The following is an 18,521-nucleotide window of genomic DNA, read 5'->3' as shown; positions in this document are numbered from 1 at the left end:
TTGTGTCAGTGCTTCTTTCTTCATATCAGTCTTTGAACGCATCATTCCTTTAATTGTTTTTTATGAGAAAAGATTGATTTTTTTTATTTTAAATACATTGCACCTGTCTGAAATGTGGATTTATATTGCAGTTTAGTTGTGGTTTTTAGTGACAGACAACACTGCATTCTGTGGTACAATTATCCCTCGAGATTTGTTTTGTATGTGTGTGGAGGAGGGGAAGATTATGTGCTTGCACATCTGTACACATGTGAGGGTGTGGGGAGTGATGTGACATTGACTATTGCACCATCTCCAAAAACATACACGTATGTGTATCGACAGACAGACAAGAAGGTTGGTGAGCAGGGTCACATGTAAGCTGTCCTTTAGTGAAACATGATGACGATGCACTCGCTCTCTCTCTCTGTCGCTCTCTGTCTCTCTCTCTCTCTGTGTGTGTGTCTTTTTCTCTCTCTCTCTCTCTCTCTCTCTTGCTCTCTGTCTCTCTCCCTCTGTGTGTGTGTGTCTCTCTCTCTCTCTCTCTCTCTCTCTCTCTCTCTCTCTCTCTCTCTCTCTCTGTCTCTGTTTCTTTCTCAGGATAGAAAAGGATGAGGGACTTTAAAAGCTTTACATAAATAGTTGAGAGCACATTTTTGGTAAATTTATAGAAATATAAGACAAGAAATAGATAAAGAATTCTGTAAAAAAAAAACATTTTTGATGTGTGAAAATTTGTGGCTATTTTATCATCTTTACCGGCCAAATATTAGCATTGCAGGAGACGGAACCACATCTAATTAAACTAATGAATAATAATTTCTGACTCGATTTGGATTGCGGCCCTGAAAATGTCCGGTAACGTATATCAATTGAGGCTCAACTTGTAATTTAGCATTTTTTTCAGCATACATATTAGAGATATTTGAAAGCAAAGAGTGTGTAGCTGGAGACTTGCAAAACTAATGAATGAATGTGTAATGAATCATGTAAGAGGTCAAGGGTCACAAATGTTGTTGAATATTGACTGTTTTGAAATAATTCAAGCAGATAATTTTCTCCAGGACACACGATGCTCAGGTTTTTCTCAAATTTTCTTAAGTCCTAAGTAATGTTTATATATATTTAACACTGTTCTGAAGCTATTTGTTGTGCCAAAAAAAAGACAAAAAATCCTTAGATTTAGCTCATGTGTAAATGTGCAGCGTGCCATTTCCTGGACACTGGCAGATAAGCTGTGATGCCGGGACTAAAACAATACCTCTGTTACAAGCAATTCTTCCTGAATACAGAGTGGCTGACAAGTGAATAGCAATGATTCACGTAAATGAATGTGTGAATGAGTCATCAGCTTTTCAGATGACCACCTCTGTGTCTGTCTTGACTAAAAAGGTTTGTTTCTTCATTCAGCACCGCTCTAGTCTTTCACGCTCCCTTGTATCTCTCTCACACACACACACACACACATCCCTCACAATTCACCGAGTAGCATTGTCCTGCCGAGAGATGTGTAATGGAAAAGATAAATGGAGGATAAAGCTAAGGTGACAGGACCGAGCATGCATGTGTGTGTGTGTGTGTGTGTGTGTATTTGCATGTGTGTGTGTGTGTGTGTGTGTGCCCGTATGTGTGTACTGCACAACAGACCAGCAAACCATCTGCTCATCTCCTCTTAATGAACAAAGCAAACAGCAGGAGTCAAGGCTGTCTCCAAATCTGGAGTCTCTTTATTGGTAAGCACACACACACACACGCACACACACATACACATTCGCACATCTCCGCGCTGTTTAATCTGATTATCTTTGATTGAGAACAGGGGCAAAGCAACCTTTTTAGACCTCACTCCTACATCAGTGACAGAGAAGGTCTGAAACACAATTAGCAAGCTGTTCCTGAGCTCTGCTTTGCAGTCACATCTGACCACAAGCAGCCAAATAGACCTAATGGGTGGGAACTAACCAATGGGAACTAACACGCGCGCTGCATCTGTGGATGATGGGGGAAATGCAACACTATTAGACAGCTGTTCGCCATATCTTTTCAAATGTACTTGGACGCAACATAAGCATTGGATCAATTGGCTGAGGAGCAATCACAGCCAGGCATGAAGGTACACGCTCGGTTTGATGTGAGGAAAACTGGCAGCCTGTAGTGTAAAGACAAAGCAGGGCCTCTGCAAAGGAAGTCTGGACCTTGACAAGATATGACACTGTGTGCATAAGGCCAAGAGGACCATAAGAAAAAGACATTAATGTGGACTGTGTGCAGCCACATCCTGCTCAAGGCCCCAAGGATAATTAACACTGTTACCCCTCTGTCAGAAAGCTGACCACACGGCTTCAAGACATGAAACACTCCCTGTCTGCTGCCTCTATGCATACCCAACCCATAAACACATATTGCATACTGAGCAAAGATGACAAAGATCAAACATTATTAGACCAGTGCTTCAGGGCCTGGGAATATCCAGTCTGAGGTGCATCAGATAACAGCAGGGTGGCATCGTGGGTAAGGAGGCTGTCCTTCATCAGGAGGATCATTGGCTGCAGCATCCCGGCTGGAATGCCTGTGAGCAGGACACTAAATCCCAGCTGCAGGGCTGCTGCAGTCGTTAGATCTCATGGTTCTTAACCTGGGAGTATGTACAGACCTCTTAGTGGTCACTAAGTCTACAGATGGAGACGACCCTGCTCTCAATGCTATGTGTGTAGATGCACTGTGATGTGATGTGTTTTTGCTTGAATAATTTGCTCCCCCCAGTGCTCCCATAGTTTTATTTCTATTGTACTAACACCCTTTTTTTCTATTTCTATATCTATTTCTTATATGTATGTTTTATTATTTTACTTTGATGTTATTAACTTTATTCATTTATGTTTTGTTTTTTGTTTGTTTGCCTGCTTGTTTTCTTCTTCTCTGCTTTGCTTTGAAAATACATATCATTATTATTATTATTATTATTATAATAATAATAATAATTATTATTATTATTACTACCACTACTACTACAAGTGGTAGTAGTAGTAGTAGTAGCAGCAGTGGGCCTGGTAGTAGTACATTACATTACATTACATTTATTTAGCTGACACTTTTATCCGAAGTGGCTTACAATAAGTGCATTCCATCATGTGGATACAACCCAAAAATTGTAAGAATCATGCAAGTACATCAACTTCAGCAAATATGCTGAACTGCGTTAAGTGTGCATTTAGAAACAATAACAGATATATAAAAAATATTTTTATTTTATTTTATTATTTTATTTCATTTTATTTTATTTTATTTTACATTATTTTATTTTATTTTATTTTATTTTTTATCTTATTTCATTTTATGGACCAAGGCACAGTCTGCATTATAATCTATTTCTTATGTTTTATTATTTTACTGTGGCTTTAGTTTGTATTTATATTTAGTTTTTTTGTGTGTTTGCTCGCTTATTTTGTTTAATTATTATTATAATTATTATAATTATTATTATTATTATTATTATCAATAGTAGTAGTAGTAGTAGTAGTACTAGTAGTAGTACGTAATAGCAATTTATCACTGCAGACCCAAATACATTTTCCATTCTTGTTACTTTATTTGCTAAATAATTTAGAAAAATTAAGTTATTATTATTATTATTTAGTTGCATTCCTTCAGCAATTGATCACTGAAATAACTTATCGTTATTCCTAATTATCTGTTGTTCCCTCAGTATTAAAGACCTTCATGAAAATGTGTTGTATAGATTATTAGAATAAGGTTATTATCTGTAAACATATCTGGGATCCTCAACTCGTCTTCAAACGTGGAGCAACAGCGCCCTCAACAGGCAAGGCAAGGCAGCTTTATTTGTATAGCACTTTTCAGCAACAGGGCAATTCAAAGTGCTTTACAGAAACATTCAAGAACATTGCAACAAAGTGCAAAAGAACATTAAGACATAATTAAAACAGTCATAAAAACATTAAAGATTAGAAAATAAAAACAAGCTAAAAATAAAAGCTAGGATAGAAGCTAAAATAGAGTATATAACACACAAGAGTAAAAGCTGTAGTGCAGTATAAGATCATTATCTGGTTTAATAAAAGGCAGCAGCAAATAGGAACGTTTTAAGCTTTGATTTAAAGGAACTCAGAGTTGGAGTTGGTCCTGCAGGTTCCTGGGAGCTTGTTCCAAATATTTGGTGCATAAAAACTGAACGCTGCTTCTGCATGTTTAGGCAACATTTATTCTGAAATCTCTGTTTCAAATATTTTTATTAGGAAGCATGTGAATGTCAGTGATACAGACTTCTGTGGGGTGTGTATCATGCCTCGTTTTTTATATACATCAACAAAAACAGACAATACTAGGAACTAAGGGCAAACAAAAATGGAGACAAGCAAATACAAAGAACATAAGTAGTGAAAGAAAGAAAAAAAAAACGAACAAAATGCATGCATATCCTCTTACTCTTTTGACCTACTCTATCAACCCATGGTGTATTGTAAAGAGAACATCCTAGGCTTTCCAGTGATATGGCATGTGTGTGTGTGTGTTTTTTAATCAATTTGAATGTATTCTTGGTTTAATATCACTCTACAGCCATAATCTGTTCATTTGTTTAGTCTTTTCACACTGAAATAGTCCTGTAGTCCACTACAGTGGACAATAAAAAATAAAGTTTAACAAGCCTAAATTGTTAATATTTTCTTTTAACCCTAAAAAGGAAGGAAATCTCAAAAAAGTAATTGGAAGACACACTTTTTAACTCAGTTCCCAGGAGGATATGGCACACAAATTATTCAGAAATCTCTGTTTCAAATATTTTTTCCATCCATCCATCCATCTTCAACCGCTTATCCGGGGTCGGGTCGCGGGGGCAACAGCTCCAGCAGGGGACCCCAAACTTCCCTTTCCCGGGCCACATTAACCAGCTCTGACTGGGGGATCCCGAGGCGTTCCCAGGCCAGAGTAGAGATATAATCTCTCCACCTAGTCCTGGGTCTTCCCCGTGGTCTCCTCCCAGCTGGTCGTGCCTGGAACACCTCCCAAGGGAGGCGCCCAGGAGGCATCCGTGCTAGATGCCCGAACCACCTCAACTGGCTCCTTTCGACGCAAAGGAGCAAGGACTCTACTCCGAGTCCCTCACGGATGACTGAGCTTCTTACCCTATCTCTAAGGGAGACGCCAGCCACCCTCCTGAGGAAACCCATTTCGGCCGCTTGCACCCGCGACCTCGTTCTTTCAGTCATGACCCAACCCTCATGACCATAGGTGAGAGTAGGAACGAAGATTGACCGGTAGATCGAGAGCTTTGCCTTCCGGCTCAGCTCTCTTTTCGTCACAACGGTGCGGTAAAGCGAATGCAATACCGCCCCTGCTGCTCCGATTCTCCGACCAATCTCACGTTCCATCGTCCCCTCACTCGCGAACAAGACCCCGAGATACTTAAACTCCTTCACTTGGGGTAAGGACTCATTCCCTACCCGGAGTAGGCAATCCATCGGTTTCCTGCTGAGAACCATGGCCTCAGATTTAGAGGTGCTGATTCTCATCCCGACTGCGTCACACTCGGCTGCGAACCGATCCAGTGAGTGCTGGAGGTCGCAGACCGATGATGCCAACAGGACCACATCATCTGCAAAAAGCAGCGATGAGATCCTCAGCACACCGATCTGCAAACCCTCCTCCACCCGACTACGCCTCGATATCCTGTCCATGAATATCACGAACAGGATTGGTGACAAAGCGCAGCCCTGGCGGAGGCCAACCCCCACCGGAAACGAGTCCGACTTACTGCCGAGGATCCGAACACAGCTCTCGCTTTGGGCGTACAGGGATTGGATGGCCCTGAGAAGTGCCCCCCTCACCCCATACTCCCGCAGCACCCCCCACAGTATCTCCCGGGGGACCCGGTCATATGCCTTCTCCAAGTCCACAAAACACATGTAGACTGGATGGGCATACTCCCAGGCCCCATCCAGGATCCTTGCGAGAGTGAAGAGCTGGTCCGTTGTTCCACGGCCAGGACGGAATCCGCATTGTTCCTCTTCGATCTGAGGTTCGACTATCGGCCGAACCCTCCTTTCCAGCACCTTGGAGTAGACTTTACCAGGGAGGCTGAGCAGTGTGATACCCCTGTAATTGGCACACACTCTCTGGTCCCCCTTTTTGAAAAGGGGAACCACCACCCCGGTCTGCCACTCCTTAGGCACTGTCACCGACTTCCACGCGGTGTTGAAGAGACGTGTCATCCAAGACAGCCCCTCCCCACCCAGAGCCTTCAACATTTCTGGGCGGATCTCATCAACCCCCGGGGCTTTGCCACTGTGGAGTTGTTTGACTACCTCAGTGACTTCCACCAGGGTAATTGATGATGGTCCCCCATCAGCTTCCAGCTCTGCCTCTACCATAGAGGGCGTATTGGTCGGATTCAGAAGTTCCTCAAAGTGCTCCTTCCACCGCCCGATTACCTCCTCAGTTGAGGTCAACAGTGTCCCATCCTTACTGTACACAGCTTGGATGGTTCCCCGTTTCCCCCTCCCAAGGTGCCGGATGGTTTTCCAGAAGCACTTTGGTGCCGACCGAAAGTCCTTCTCCATGGCTGCTCCGAACTCCTCCCACACCCGCTGCTTTGCCTCCGTCACGGCAGTGGCTGCTGCTCTTCGGGCCCGTCGGTACCCTGCAACTGCCTCCGGAGACCTCCGAGATAACATATCCCGGAAGGCCTCCTTCTTCAGTCGGACGGCTTCCCTGACCACCGGTGTCCACCACGGTGTTCGAGGGTTGCCGCCCCTTGAGGCACCTAAGACCTTAAAACCACAGCTCACCGCCGCAGCTTCAGCAATGGAAGCTTTGAACATCGTCCACTCGGGTTCAATGCCCCCAACCTCCACAGGGATGCCAGAAAAGCTCCGCCGGAGGTGTGAGTTGAAGATCTCTCGGACAGGGGCCTCCTCCAGACGTTCCCAGTTCACCCTCACTACGCGTTTGGGCTTACCAGGTCTGTCCAGAGTCTTCCCCCACCCTCTGACCCAACTCACCACCAGATGGTGATCAGTTGACAGCTCCGCCCCTCTCTTCACCCGAGTGTCCAAAACATGCGGCCTCAGATCAGATGATACGATTACAAAATCGATCATCGACCTTCGGCCTAGGGTGCTCTGGTACCACGTACACTTATGAGCATCCTTATGTTCGAACATGGTGTTCGTGATGGACAATCCATGACTAGCACAGAAGTCCAACAACAAACGACCACTCGGGTTTAGATCAGGGAGGCCGTTCCTCCCAATCACGCCACTCCAGGTGTCTCCATCGTTGCCCACGTGCGCGTTGAAGTCTCCCAGGAGAACTATGGAGTCCCCTACTGGAGCCCCATACAGGACTCCATTCAGGGTCTCCAAGAAGGCCGAATACTCCGAACTGCTGTTTGGTGCATACGCACAAACAACAGTCAGAGTTTTCCCCCCCATAACCCGAAGGCGTAGGGAGGCGACCCTCTCGTCCACCGGGGTAAACTCCAACATAGAGGCACTCAGCCGGGGATTTGTGAGTATCCCCACACCCGCTCGGCGCCTCACACCATGGGCAACTCCAGAGAAGAATAGAGTCCAACCCCTATCCAAGAGTACGGTTCCAGAACCGAGGCTGTGCGTAGAGGTAAGCCCTACCAGATCCAACTGATAGCGCTCCACCTCCCGCACAAGCTCCGGCTCCTTCCCCCACAGAGAGGTGACGTTCCACGTCCCCAGAGCCAGCCTCTGCCGCCCGGGTCCAGTCCGTCGAGGTCCCTGGCCTTCACTGCCACCCGTGTGGCAGCGCACCCGACCCAAGCGGTTCTTCCCGCAGGTGGTGAGCCCACAGGATGGAGAGGAGGGGGGTGCCACGTTCCTTCTTCGGGGTATCCCCGGCCGGGCTCCGTGGCAAGCCCGGCCACCAGACGCTCGTTGACGGGCCCTCCGTCTGGGCCTGGCTCCAGACGTGGGCCCCGGGCTTCCTCCGGGCCGGGTAACTCCTCCTCTGCCTCGTGTCGTCATTGGGGTTTTTGTGAACCATTCTTAGTCCGGCCCCTCACCTAACACCAATTTGCCATGGGAGACCCTACCAGGAGCACGAGGCTCCAGACAACACAGCCCTCAGGGTCATAGGGACACACAAACCTCTCCACCACGTTAAGGTGATGGTTCCCGGAGAGGTCAAATATTTTTTATTAGGAGAAAAACAAACAAACAAAAAAAAAACCAAATAAACAAAACAAATAAACAAAAACAGACAATACTAGGAACTAAGGGCTAACAAAAATGGAGAAAAACAAAATACAAAGAACATAAGTAGCGAAAGGAGAAAAAAAACAAAAAAACAAACAAACAGACAATACTAGGAACTAAGGGCAAACCAAAATGGAGACAAGCAAATACAAAGAACATAAGTAGTGAAAGGAAAAAAGCAAAAAAACAAAAAAAAATAAAACACAAACAACACCCTAAGGCACACAAATTATTCTGAAATCTCAACAGGCAACTTTTATTCTGAAAATTAGCGAATTAACGCGTATGAAACTCTTTTGGTCCTCTCGGGCTCCGGTAGCAGCTCCTCTGTCTCTCTTTCTCCTCTCAGCCTCAGCATGGAGCCTTTCTACAACTTTATCTCGGTGTTTTAGCGTTAGTTCTCGGTTGCTTTAGGATTCCCGGTGTTCGTCTGGATCCCGTTAACTCACCGGTACACCATGTTTACCACCACCGGCTCCCGGGGCCTGTGTAAGTATCCCGGAAACACCGTTAACCGACTACCGGAGCGGTGGCAGCCACTACCACTACTCACCGCTTCTGCTGTTACAAACACAAACCAGCCGCTTCTCTCTGCTCCTCTTACCTTAATATACCTGAGTATATGCAAAGCTGCTCGCTGGAGAAGGGGTCAGTGTCTCTGTCCCGTCGTTAATCTGCTGTATGTGTTTGTGTTGTGCTCAGACAAGGCTCCTCTGTCTAAAGGCCTCCTGCTGGTCCTCAACGGGCTGACTGTGATGCTCACTCTGCTGCCTCACTACCAGGAGCTGTTCTCATACAACCTGCAGGCTGACACACTGCAGACACAGGTACGTGCTACCAGTCATCTGTCCAATGGGTGCTAGTGGGTGAGACACAGTGAGTGAGACACACAGTGAGTGAGACACAGTGAGGGAGACACAGTGAGTGAGACACAGTGGTGAGAGACAGTGAGTGAGACACAGTGGTGAGGGACACTGTGTCTCACTCACTGTGTCTATGTGCTAGTGAGTGAGACACAGTGGTGAGGGACAACTGTGTCCTTCACCACAGTGTCCCTCACCACTGTGTCTATGTGCTAGTGGGTGAGACACAGTGTCCCTCACTCACTGTGTCTATGTGCTAGTGAGTGAGACACAGTGGTGAGGGACACTGTGTCCCTCACCACTGTGTCTATGTGCTAGTGGGTGAGACACAGTGGTGAGACACTGTGTCCCTCACCACTGTGTCTATGTGCTAGTGGGTGAGAGAATAATACATTAACCATCATCAGGACAAGAGTTTTCAAAAACACCTTCAAGATTCAAGATGTTTATTGTCACGCCGGTTATACAAGTACAATCGTGTGAAATGCTTTTTGCTGGGAAGCTCCATTAAAAATAATAAGTTATATTACAATTATGAAAGAAAAAAACAGTTTGTCAGTCTGCTGGTGAGAGTCCTGGGGGTCCTGTATCTTCTACCAGAGGGCAGGACGGAGAACAGGCTGTTGTGGGTGTGTGTGTGTGTGTGTGTGTGTGTGTGTGTGTGTGTGTGTGTGTGTGTGTGTGTGTGTGTGTGTGTGTGTGTGTGTGTGTGTGTGTGTGTGTGTGTTGTCCTTAATGACCCTCAGGGACTTCCTGAGGCACCGCTGGGTGTACAGCTCCTGCAGACTGGGCAGCTCGCACCCGGTGATGTGTCGGGCTAAGTGCACCACCCTTCCCAGCACCTGGATTCACTTTGGCGTAGAAGACCCCAGTCCAACATGAAGCAACTATTTCAGAAAAAATAAGCTTTTTAAAACAGAGAGACTTGAGGAACTTCGATAAGACACTATACCAGGAAAAATAGGCGCATTGTAGTGTGAACCACATTAGTGAGACTGCAAAAGGACCCTGGACAAGAGACGGAAGCAGCACTAGAAACTGACAACACCAGCTGTTTGTGATCACCTGACCAAATCTAGTGAGAGCATCATCAACTGGGGGTAGGAGGAGTCAAAGGTTGTGGATCAGAAGAGAGAGGGTACGGCTGGAGAAAGATCAAGCCCATCACATCTGATGCCAAAGACCTTCTTTGAACAGAGACTGGGATTGCACTCTCAAACCCATATATGACCACCTGTTATAACGTGATTGAAGTTCCATATTTTGGTCACATGGTGCAGTTAAAAGCTGTGAAAAAGCTACTACCAAATGGACATTGACTTAATATTATTTTGTCAAAAATGATTTGAAATGTTCTTCTTGGTGGATCTGATATGTGAGATATATACGCTGTGTTATTCAGAAAAGTCATAATGTCTTCCACCTTCACCTGTGCGTTAGGTGTGGAGTTTGCTGTGTGGAAGGCTGGTCTGTCTCGACGTGAAGGACGCCTTCTGTAGCAGCCTGCTCATTTACAACTTCCGAATCTTTGAGAGGAGGTTTGGCACCAGGAAGTTTGCCGTAAGTACAGAAAACCATTGATAGATGAATACGAGATCCATACAAATTTAATGAACTTGCTGATATTCTTAGCTGAACTAGATTCTCCTGAAATCTAGTGAAGAATTGCCATTTCACACTCCAGTTACTTCCTTAAACTAAAGCAAAGTGTTAAGATCTTTTGTAATAGGATTATAAGCATGATCATTAATATGAGTTTCACCTATCATCTTTTAGGGAAGTGGACACACAACTTCCTTATCTGGCACATTTGACACTGACTTTGTGTTTGTGAAAATGTGGTGACGTGTTTGAAGACATGGACAACACTTGTTCTAATCATCATATATATATATGGTGCTCTTCTTAATTCTAGTCCTTCCTGTTTGGCACTTGGTGTCTCTCTGCGCTGATGGACTTCCTGCTGGCCCAGGCTTTCCAGTATCTGTTCGACTATGAGGTGGAGGAACTGCCTGCAGGACTGTGAGTAGCTTCAGTAGCCACAATGCATGCTGAGCTTCACTAACGTATGTGCTGCATCTCTGAGAAGAGAACAGCTTTTTGTCACTTTTATGGACGGGATCTTGCAATTAAAATATGAATAGGCTGGTATTTAGTTAGGTTTATGTCACTTAAGTGGAAAATCTTCATTTCTCACCTCCACATATCACCATGTAAGCCTCGGGCAGTATCCATTTTCTTAATTTCTTAATCCCCTGCCTGCATTATATTTGAGTATACGGTATTTAGATGGTGGTGGACTGTGACAGCAGCATACAATCCACCTCCACAAAGACAAGGAAATAAAAATGTCTTGACAAACAGTGAAATAATAACTTGTTATTCAGAGGGTAAAGGCAGGGTTGGTCAAGATTTTAGAATTTTTTTTTGTTATATTAGTTGAAATTTTCTTTACATCTCGACAGCAATCTATAAATCAAATGCTCTGACCAAAAAAAAAAAAAAAAATCCGGTATCTGTGAATGTCACAGGACTGGAATAATCCCATCCAATCATTTCATTCAACCCGAATGTAGTGATTGGATGGACTACCTGGATCATTTTTAAACATCTAGTGTACTCTTGCTAGTTTCTCAAGATTGCCCACCCTACCTTTAATGTCTGGTGAATACTTGTTTCAGTGATTTGTATTAAACCACATATAACAAAATCGAATAATTACACTGTCAAGTTTGAAATGTTGATATTATTGTTTAAATTCTGTACGTGTCTCTTTTCCTGTCATCCCCATCCTCTTGACTTTTACTCCTCTCACAGGCTCGCTCCAGTCTTCTCTCTGTTTGTGCCTTTCTACCGGTTGATCCCCAGGGTGCCAGTCACCCAGGTCCTGGGCCACATCCACATCACCAACAAGTCCCTGGTCTACATAGTAGGCTTACAGGTAAGCCCATGTTCTGCTAGTTAGTATAAGGGGATGTACGTATTTGTTTTTCTTTCTCTTTTCCTGCTCATGAATTCTTGAGAATACTCGCTTTCCAACTAGTCTGATCTTGATTGTCTCTGTCTTCCTCCCTCCTTCTGTGGTGCAGCTGTTGACTTCTGGTCCCTTCATGTGGCTCCTTGCACTCAGTGGACTGGTGAGTAGCCAAATTCTTCTTGTTATTTACTGTGTATCTAGGAAGTGTACCGTTTTTTTCAAGGGCGCTCTCACAAGCCATAGTCTGTCTAGCTAGTCTAAATCAGAGTGAAATTGATACGAAGGAGCGAATTTATATTTGTTGACTCCAGAGCTGCTACTTCTATGCAGGGAATCACAGACATTAAAATATTGCTGTCAAAGTGTTTTCACTTTGACTCTGCACTGATCTACTGCTCACACAAATCCCTTCTCCTCCAGTTTTTCTCGAATGTCTTTATAAACATCACTATTATTGTGGACTTTATTTAGCATATTCTGTATGTTCTCTATGGCCCGGATGCCAAGGAAAACATCAGACTTCTGCAGAAGTCCTCTCCCACTCATAATAACCTGTGTCCATCTCAACAAATGCCCATGCAGGCAGCATGCGTTTTGGTTCAAGACCACCTCTCACAAGCGGTCTCGGACTGGTTGTTTTGGTCCGCACCAGAGTACAATTACTTCAGTGCGTTCACAACCTTCCAAACGCACCGCACCAGGGTTTGATTAAAGCCGACTGTCAGTTGGCTTGTGAAACCGCCCTAAAACTGCAATATGTGAGTTATGACCAGTAGGAGGTACAGTACATGGGGTGCTGGTTGAAGTCGGACTCAGCACATGTGTGGGCCAGAGATTTTTAGCCCCTTTAAGCTTGTTGTCTTGAAAAATCAAATCAACAAGCTTAAAGGGGCTAAAAAAAACTGCAAAATGCAGAGTTTGGTGTTAATTCGCTGTAGGTTATAAGCTGTCATTTCACATAAGTAATTTAATTCATTTTAATATTGCTTAATATAGGTTTGCCTTGTAACTTCAATATTATATACCTATTTTTTATGTGTCTTTCAGATCTCAGGCGCACTGTACCACTCCAATGTTCTCTGGTTACAGAAGCTCCTGTTTGTACCCGCCTGGGTGTCTTGGATTGGACGGTATATTCTGGAGCCAATCTTCTCAAGTGAGTCCAACCGTTAGTAGTAATCAGACGCTAAACCTGTGCAAACTCTTTGCACTACGGATGCACGATAAATTATCAGTCGAAAATGGGAAGTTTATATTATTATGTATTATTCCAATAATGAAATTATAGACGATAAATTATTGGCTGATAATACAAAGCCTAATTGCATTCATTGACTGAACCATTGCAGCATCTACATACTCCGACACAGTAGGTGGCGGTAATCTCTGTCTAATCGAGGAATAACAGTATGTGTACAGTTTAGGCATTTGAACAGAGCTATGATGCAGAATTTTTGCTATGCTCACAATAAGGCTAAAGTAAGAATCATGTTCCCAATTTTATTGATGCCGTTCATTAGCAAACAGGATATTAATCAACAATTGCATAAAAAATGGTTACTGCTATGCTTCTATGTCCAAAAGATATAATATAATATCTTGAAACCGTCACCAACTCTGGAAGAATCTTTTTTAAAAACTGAATTTTTTCTCCCGATGTTACACATTGATTGTACACATCTTTTACACAATGATATATGTTTTTTGTTGTCTGTTATTAATGTGTTGTGAACATTTGTGGTCATCAAGGCTCTCAACCGAGCAGTGAGACGCCCGTGGGGATGGGCGCCACTCTGGACATCCAGAGGCAGCAGAGGATGGACATACTCGACCAGCAGCTGCTGCTGGCCCAGTACAACGAGTCCAGGAGGAACACCAGACCACAGCCACAGGTAGATGGCCACACACACACACACACACACACACACACACACACACACAGACTTATTGCTACATTGATGCACAGACTGACAAATACACACAATGTCAGAACTTAATTCACTTCAAGCATCAGATGTCAGTAATTGCAGTTTACAGTATCTACATACTGTATGTACAAAATACTTGATTCTGCCTCCATGTGTGTGTGTGTGTGTCTGTGTAGGGTGGGTTGTTACAGTGGACCAGGTTGTTCCCCTTCCTGAGACAAAGAGGACAGAACCGACCCCCAATGCAGCCCCGCCCCCAGGCTCAGACACCCCCATCCACACAGACACCTCTACCGGACAACTCTCCTATCGCAGAGGATCAGGTGGGTGATCGCCTGTGTGTTTGTGTTCATTTATTGTGTCCTTTGCAATGCGTTTTTCGCTGGTTTTATTGGTTTACTTTGTGTAATTTCTAGATATTCTTTCACATATGTTATTACCTGGATGACTCAAAATCTTCTTAGACAGACAGACCGCTAACTCTTATTCACCAATTTGATTCTCTCCCTTCTGCACCTTAGTTTGTGCAGGGCACCTTTGGTGGTGATTTGTCTGCTGCTGCTGTCTTAAGGCCTTTACACACAATAAACGGCACGAAAATGTGAAATACTCGCCTGCGAATATTACCCATCAAAACTATTCTTACCAGCAGTGATGCGAATTTGCAACAGTTGCAACACTTTTTCAAAAACAGATTCAAATAGATTCGTGCAGGCAGAGGACTAACTACCAGGAGAGCACCCAGAGAGACCCAGAGCAGTGTCTGCCTGAGGTAAATTGTTGTACAGCCTAAACTACTGTAAGCTATTTCATTGAGTTTCCTTTTAGCGACATGCTGTGAGTGAATTTGCCTCTGGTAAACAGTTACGCAGTGTGTTTGTCTAGGGCTTTTATTGTGAAAGGTAAGAACGGAAGGAGTGGATCTGGTCCGCGCTGTCTTTGTGACTAAATTCGCCATCTTTGTTCGGACTACGGAGCCTCTGGCCCAATAATACTCCAGTCCTTACACCCTCCCAACGGAGTGAACTCCATTTGTAGTCAGACTCACAGCTCAATGAAGCACCCTTCTTTAAAGTGTAGGGTATAAATACAGTGGCCACTTCAGAGGACAAACTTCCCTTTCTCCAGCAAGGAAACTATAAATAAATATCAGATTCATAAATACTTTATTGATCCCTGGGGGGCAAATTGAGTTACATTTTGCTCCCAATCAGAAATATGTATATGTATAAATATGTTTTACAATCAAATGAACATGTCACCGTTTTCTAGACTAGACACGGGTATATTTGATCCTAAAAACCATCTATTTACTTTATGTTGAGAACATCTGTATGGCAATAAAGTAGAATAAATTGAATGTCTCTCTTAGTTTGAGCAGTTTACGAGTAAATGTTTGTACCGCTAGTCACACGGAACTTACATTGGAGCTTGTTACATGACGAACACAAAACGGCGTTAAACGGCGTCAGTAAGGGCAGCTGGTAAGTCGGCATCTATGCAGACTCGCTGTTTGACGGTTTAATAACCCACTTCCACTCCCCGCTAATTGGTTTGGGATGGCACTTACCATCTGCGCGTACCCTCCATGCGAACGCGCAAACAGAGTGGAAGTGGGTAGGGAGAGGATGTAGGGGGTGCTTTGGAATTGGGCCTCTGTGTTGTTGTACACTATAGTGTGTGTCTTGAATATGTCCGTTCCGCACAATGTGATTGGTCGATGCCGTTATTCGCAGTGTGAAAACACTGAATCAACCTCCTTCCAAAAAAAAAAAAAGATGTCGCTTTTTTGCAGATTAATATTTGTAGAATTCATGACAAAAATAACAGTTCGAAAAAATATATTGACACGTGACTTAATTACACGGAAAAAAAAAACGCCCCCGGTGTGTAAAGGCCATACGCCTCGTTTCCACAGGGTTTTGTTTTGTGTACTTTAATCCATATAATAATATATATGGATCACGGCCCCTAGTGTTCAACGCAAGGAAATTCATCTCAAGTTTCTGCATGGATATAAACGGACCGAAAAAAAAGGAAGGAGGAGTTTTGCAAACACATCGGAGATCACGGAGGTTGCCATAGGAATGAATGAACTTCCGAGGCGTTCTGCTGATGCTTTTTTTGTCCCTCAGGTTGCACGGTTGATTGAAATGGGCTTTTCCAGAACTGATGCCCTCGAGGCCCTCAGAGCTTCAAACAACGACATCAACATGGCAACCAACTTCCTCTTGCAACACTGAGAGAGAGCGAGGGAGCTCAGCGAGGTAAATGAGAACAGAGAGAGAAAACGGGAAGAGAAGCAACCAAAGCAGAGGAGCAAAATGGACAGAATGAAAAAGACAGTGAATGATGGACAACTTGTACAGATAATCTGAAGTCTGTGTCACTGCTCGCCGAAGCAGTCGTCAGGCTGACTCAACCTGAACCGAGCCCGATAGCAGGCTGATTAATGAAGAGGTGTGAAGCACAAAGTGGGAGACATTTGCGTCATAGCTTTCCGATGGCCGCCGTAGTGTGAAACGGACGTCATCGCTCGAGGCAGACGAGTTAGAGCTCTAACTCCGAGGGGTTCCCTTTGAAAAATATACAGAAACCAAACAGGAGTCTGCAGTGCAGTGGAGGGAATATAAAGTGGGTTATTTCTTTCAAACAGAACTAATGCTGAAGCACACAGATCAGCTGAGATCCCACCCTCCCTCCAAAGGGGATACCAACTTATAGCTGTGTGAACTAGAGTTTTATACAAACCACTGTCATGTACTGCCACTCTACTTCCAAAACGGCTACCGCGCAACCAGCATCTTATGCTGTGTTCAGACCAAGAGTGAAGCGAATTTTCGCCTTGCTTTACATTACGAGTTGGACCGCCGGTATCATTTGTGTTCATTTACGCTAGACGCACCGGAGAGGAGAAGGAACTTCTTAACACCGTTTTCGCCATCAACCATGGAAGAAATAACCACTGTTGCTGCTTTGTACATGATTGTGGAAGTCCCAGATGTCAGAAAACCAAACGCCATCGTGTCTGGGTTCATAACATCACCCTGCGGCGAGCTGTATTCAAAAACAGTGCCATTACACTGACTGTATCTAGCCAGCTACACGCCACTACTGCAGTATGAACCCAAAATAAACAGTTTGTGCTGTGATTTAATTGCAATAAACAGCTCAAAAGGATGCCGAAATAACAACATAATAATGCTGATTTTGTCAGGTCTGTCCGCAAGACGACAAGCAAACAACTTTTAAGATGTTTGTTTCCTGAATGGAGTTCGGATCAATCAGTGCCAGGCTATGCTAACATTGCTGCTGCTCCTTTAACACATCATAGCGTCATCTAGGCATAAATACAGCAGCAACGTTGTTGTAAACGGATCAAAACTATGCCGAAATAACAACATAATGATGCCGATTTGTAAAAAGTCTGAATTCATGCTTTGTCAAGTTTGTCCGCAAGAAGACAATTAAATAACTTTTAAATTGCTTGTTTTCTGAATGGAGTTCAGATCGATCAGTGCCAGGCTTTGCAGCTGCTTCATAAACACTCAAGATAAAGTCCTCTAGGCATAAATACGGCAGTGACGTTGTTGTTTCTACCATAGACAACCTGGGGTTTATACACGTACATTTATACACCGATCAGCCATAACATTAGGACAGCATGGGCACGCTGACCAGTCTGCAGCTACGCACTCCCGTTCGCAACAAACTGCGATTCACTGTGTGTGCTGACACCTTTCTATCAGAACCAGCATTAACTTTTTCAGCAATTTGAGCTACAGTAGCTCTTCTATTGGACTGGACAACACAGGCCAACCTTCGCTCCCCACGTGCATCAATGAGCCTTGGCTGGTTCATCGGTTTTCCTTCCTTGGACCACTTTTGGTTGGTCCTGACCACTGCAGACCAGGAACATCCCACAAGAGCTGCAGTTTTGGAGATGCTCTGACCCAGTTGTCTAGCCGTCACAATTTGGCCCTTGTTAAAGTCGCTCACATCCATACACTTCACTTGCTGCCTAATATATCCCACCCACTGCCAGGTGCCATTGTAACGAGATAATCAATGTCATTCAATTCACCTGTCAGTGGTCTTAATGTTATGGCTGATCAGTGTACACAGAGTTTGGTCCGGTCTCTGTACAGATATGATGTACTATCATAGCTGTGGGTGACCACAGACGGATACAATATTTTTTTTCTCCATTTCTGATTCAACGTCAAGACGTCAGTGACGACAGGAGGAGAATCTCAACACTGAGGCTTTTGCGACTTTTTTTATTTTAGGCCATCCGCTCTTGGATAGTTTTTTGTTTTTCACTGAGACAATAGGAGTGAAAACAGGAAAGCAGCACCTGCTAGAAGTTTGTTTAACTCCACGAGGAAGTGCAGAGGTCATGATTATGACTTCAGAATTTATGATTTAAGTATCCATGAACAATATAACCTACTTTACCATGATTTTATTACAGTTATTATGTCTACGTTGGCAGTGTTTCATGGGAGTAGCAGGGCTAAACCCTTTC

The 18,521-nt window shown here is 44.1% G+C and overlaps 1 protein-coding gene across 1 annotated transcript; it reads left to right on the top strand.

Annotated features, from left to right (window-relative positions):
• The first annotated feature begins 8,523 nt into the window (after positions 1-8,523).
• On the top strand, positions 8,524-18,268 carry ubac2 (UBA domain containing 2). Its single transcript, XM_074646245.1, has 10 exons — positions 8,524-8,714; positions 8,928-9,052; positions 10,529-10,648; positions 11,004-11,110; positions 11,906-12,029; positions 12,178-12,225; positions 13,113-13,221; positions 13,815-13,957; positions 14,170-14,316; positions 16,129-18,268. The coding sequence occupies exons 1-10, from the start codon at positions 8,684-8,686 to the stop codon at positions 16,234-16,236; spliced, it is 1,062 nt and encodes a 353-aa protein (XP_074502346.1). The 5' UTR covers positions 8,524-8,683; the 3' UTR covers positions 16,237-18,268.
• The last annotated feature ends 253 nt before the right edge of the window (positions 18,269-18,521 follow it).

The sequence above is a fragment of the Sebastes fasciatus genome, chromosome 9 (assembly GCF_043250625.1).
Source record: "Sebastes fasciatus isolate fSebFas1 chromosome 9, fSebFas1.pri, whole genome shotgun sequence".
Lineage (NCBI taxonomy): Eukaryota > Metazoa > Chordata > Actinopteri > Perciformes > Sebastidae > Sebastes > Sebastes fasciatus.
Note: the sequence above shows the minus strand (reverse complement) of the source record. Positions and strands in the feature narration are given on the sequence as shown.

Coding starts and splice junctions, on each gene's coding strand:
- ubac2 (XM_074646245.1), top strand. CDS start 8,684: ATGTTTACCACCACCGGCTCCCGGGGCCTGT. Junction 9,053..10,528: donor CTGACACACTGCAGACACAG/GTACGTGCTACC, acceptor CCTGTGCGTTAG/GTGTGGAGTTTGCTGTGTGG. Junction 13,958..14,169: donor ACACCAGACCACAGCCACAG/GTAGATGGCCAC, acceptor GTGTCTGTGTAG/GGTGGGTTGTTACAGTGGAC.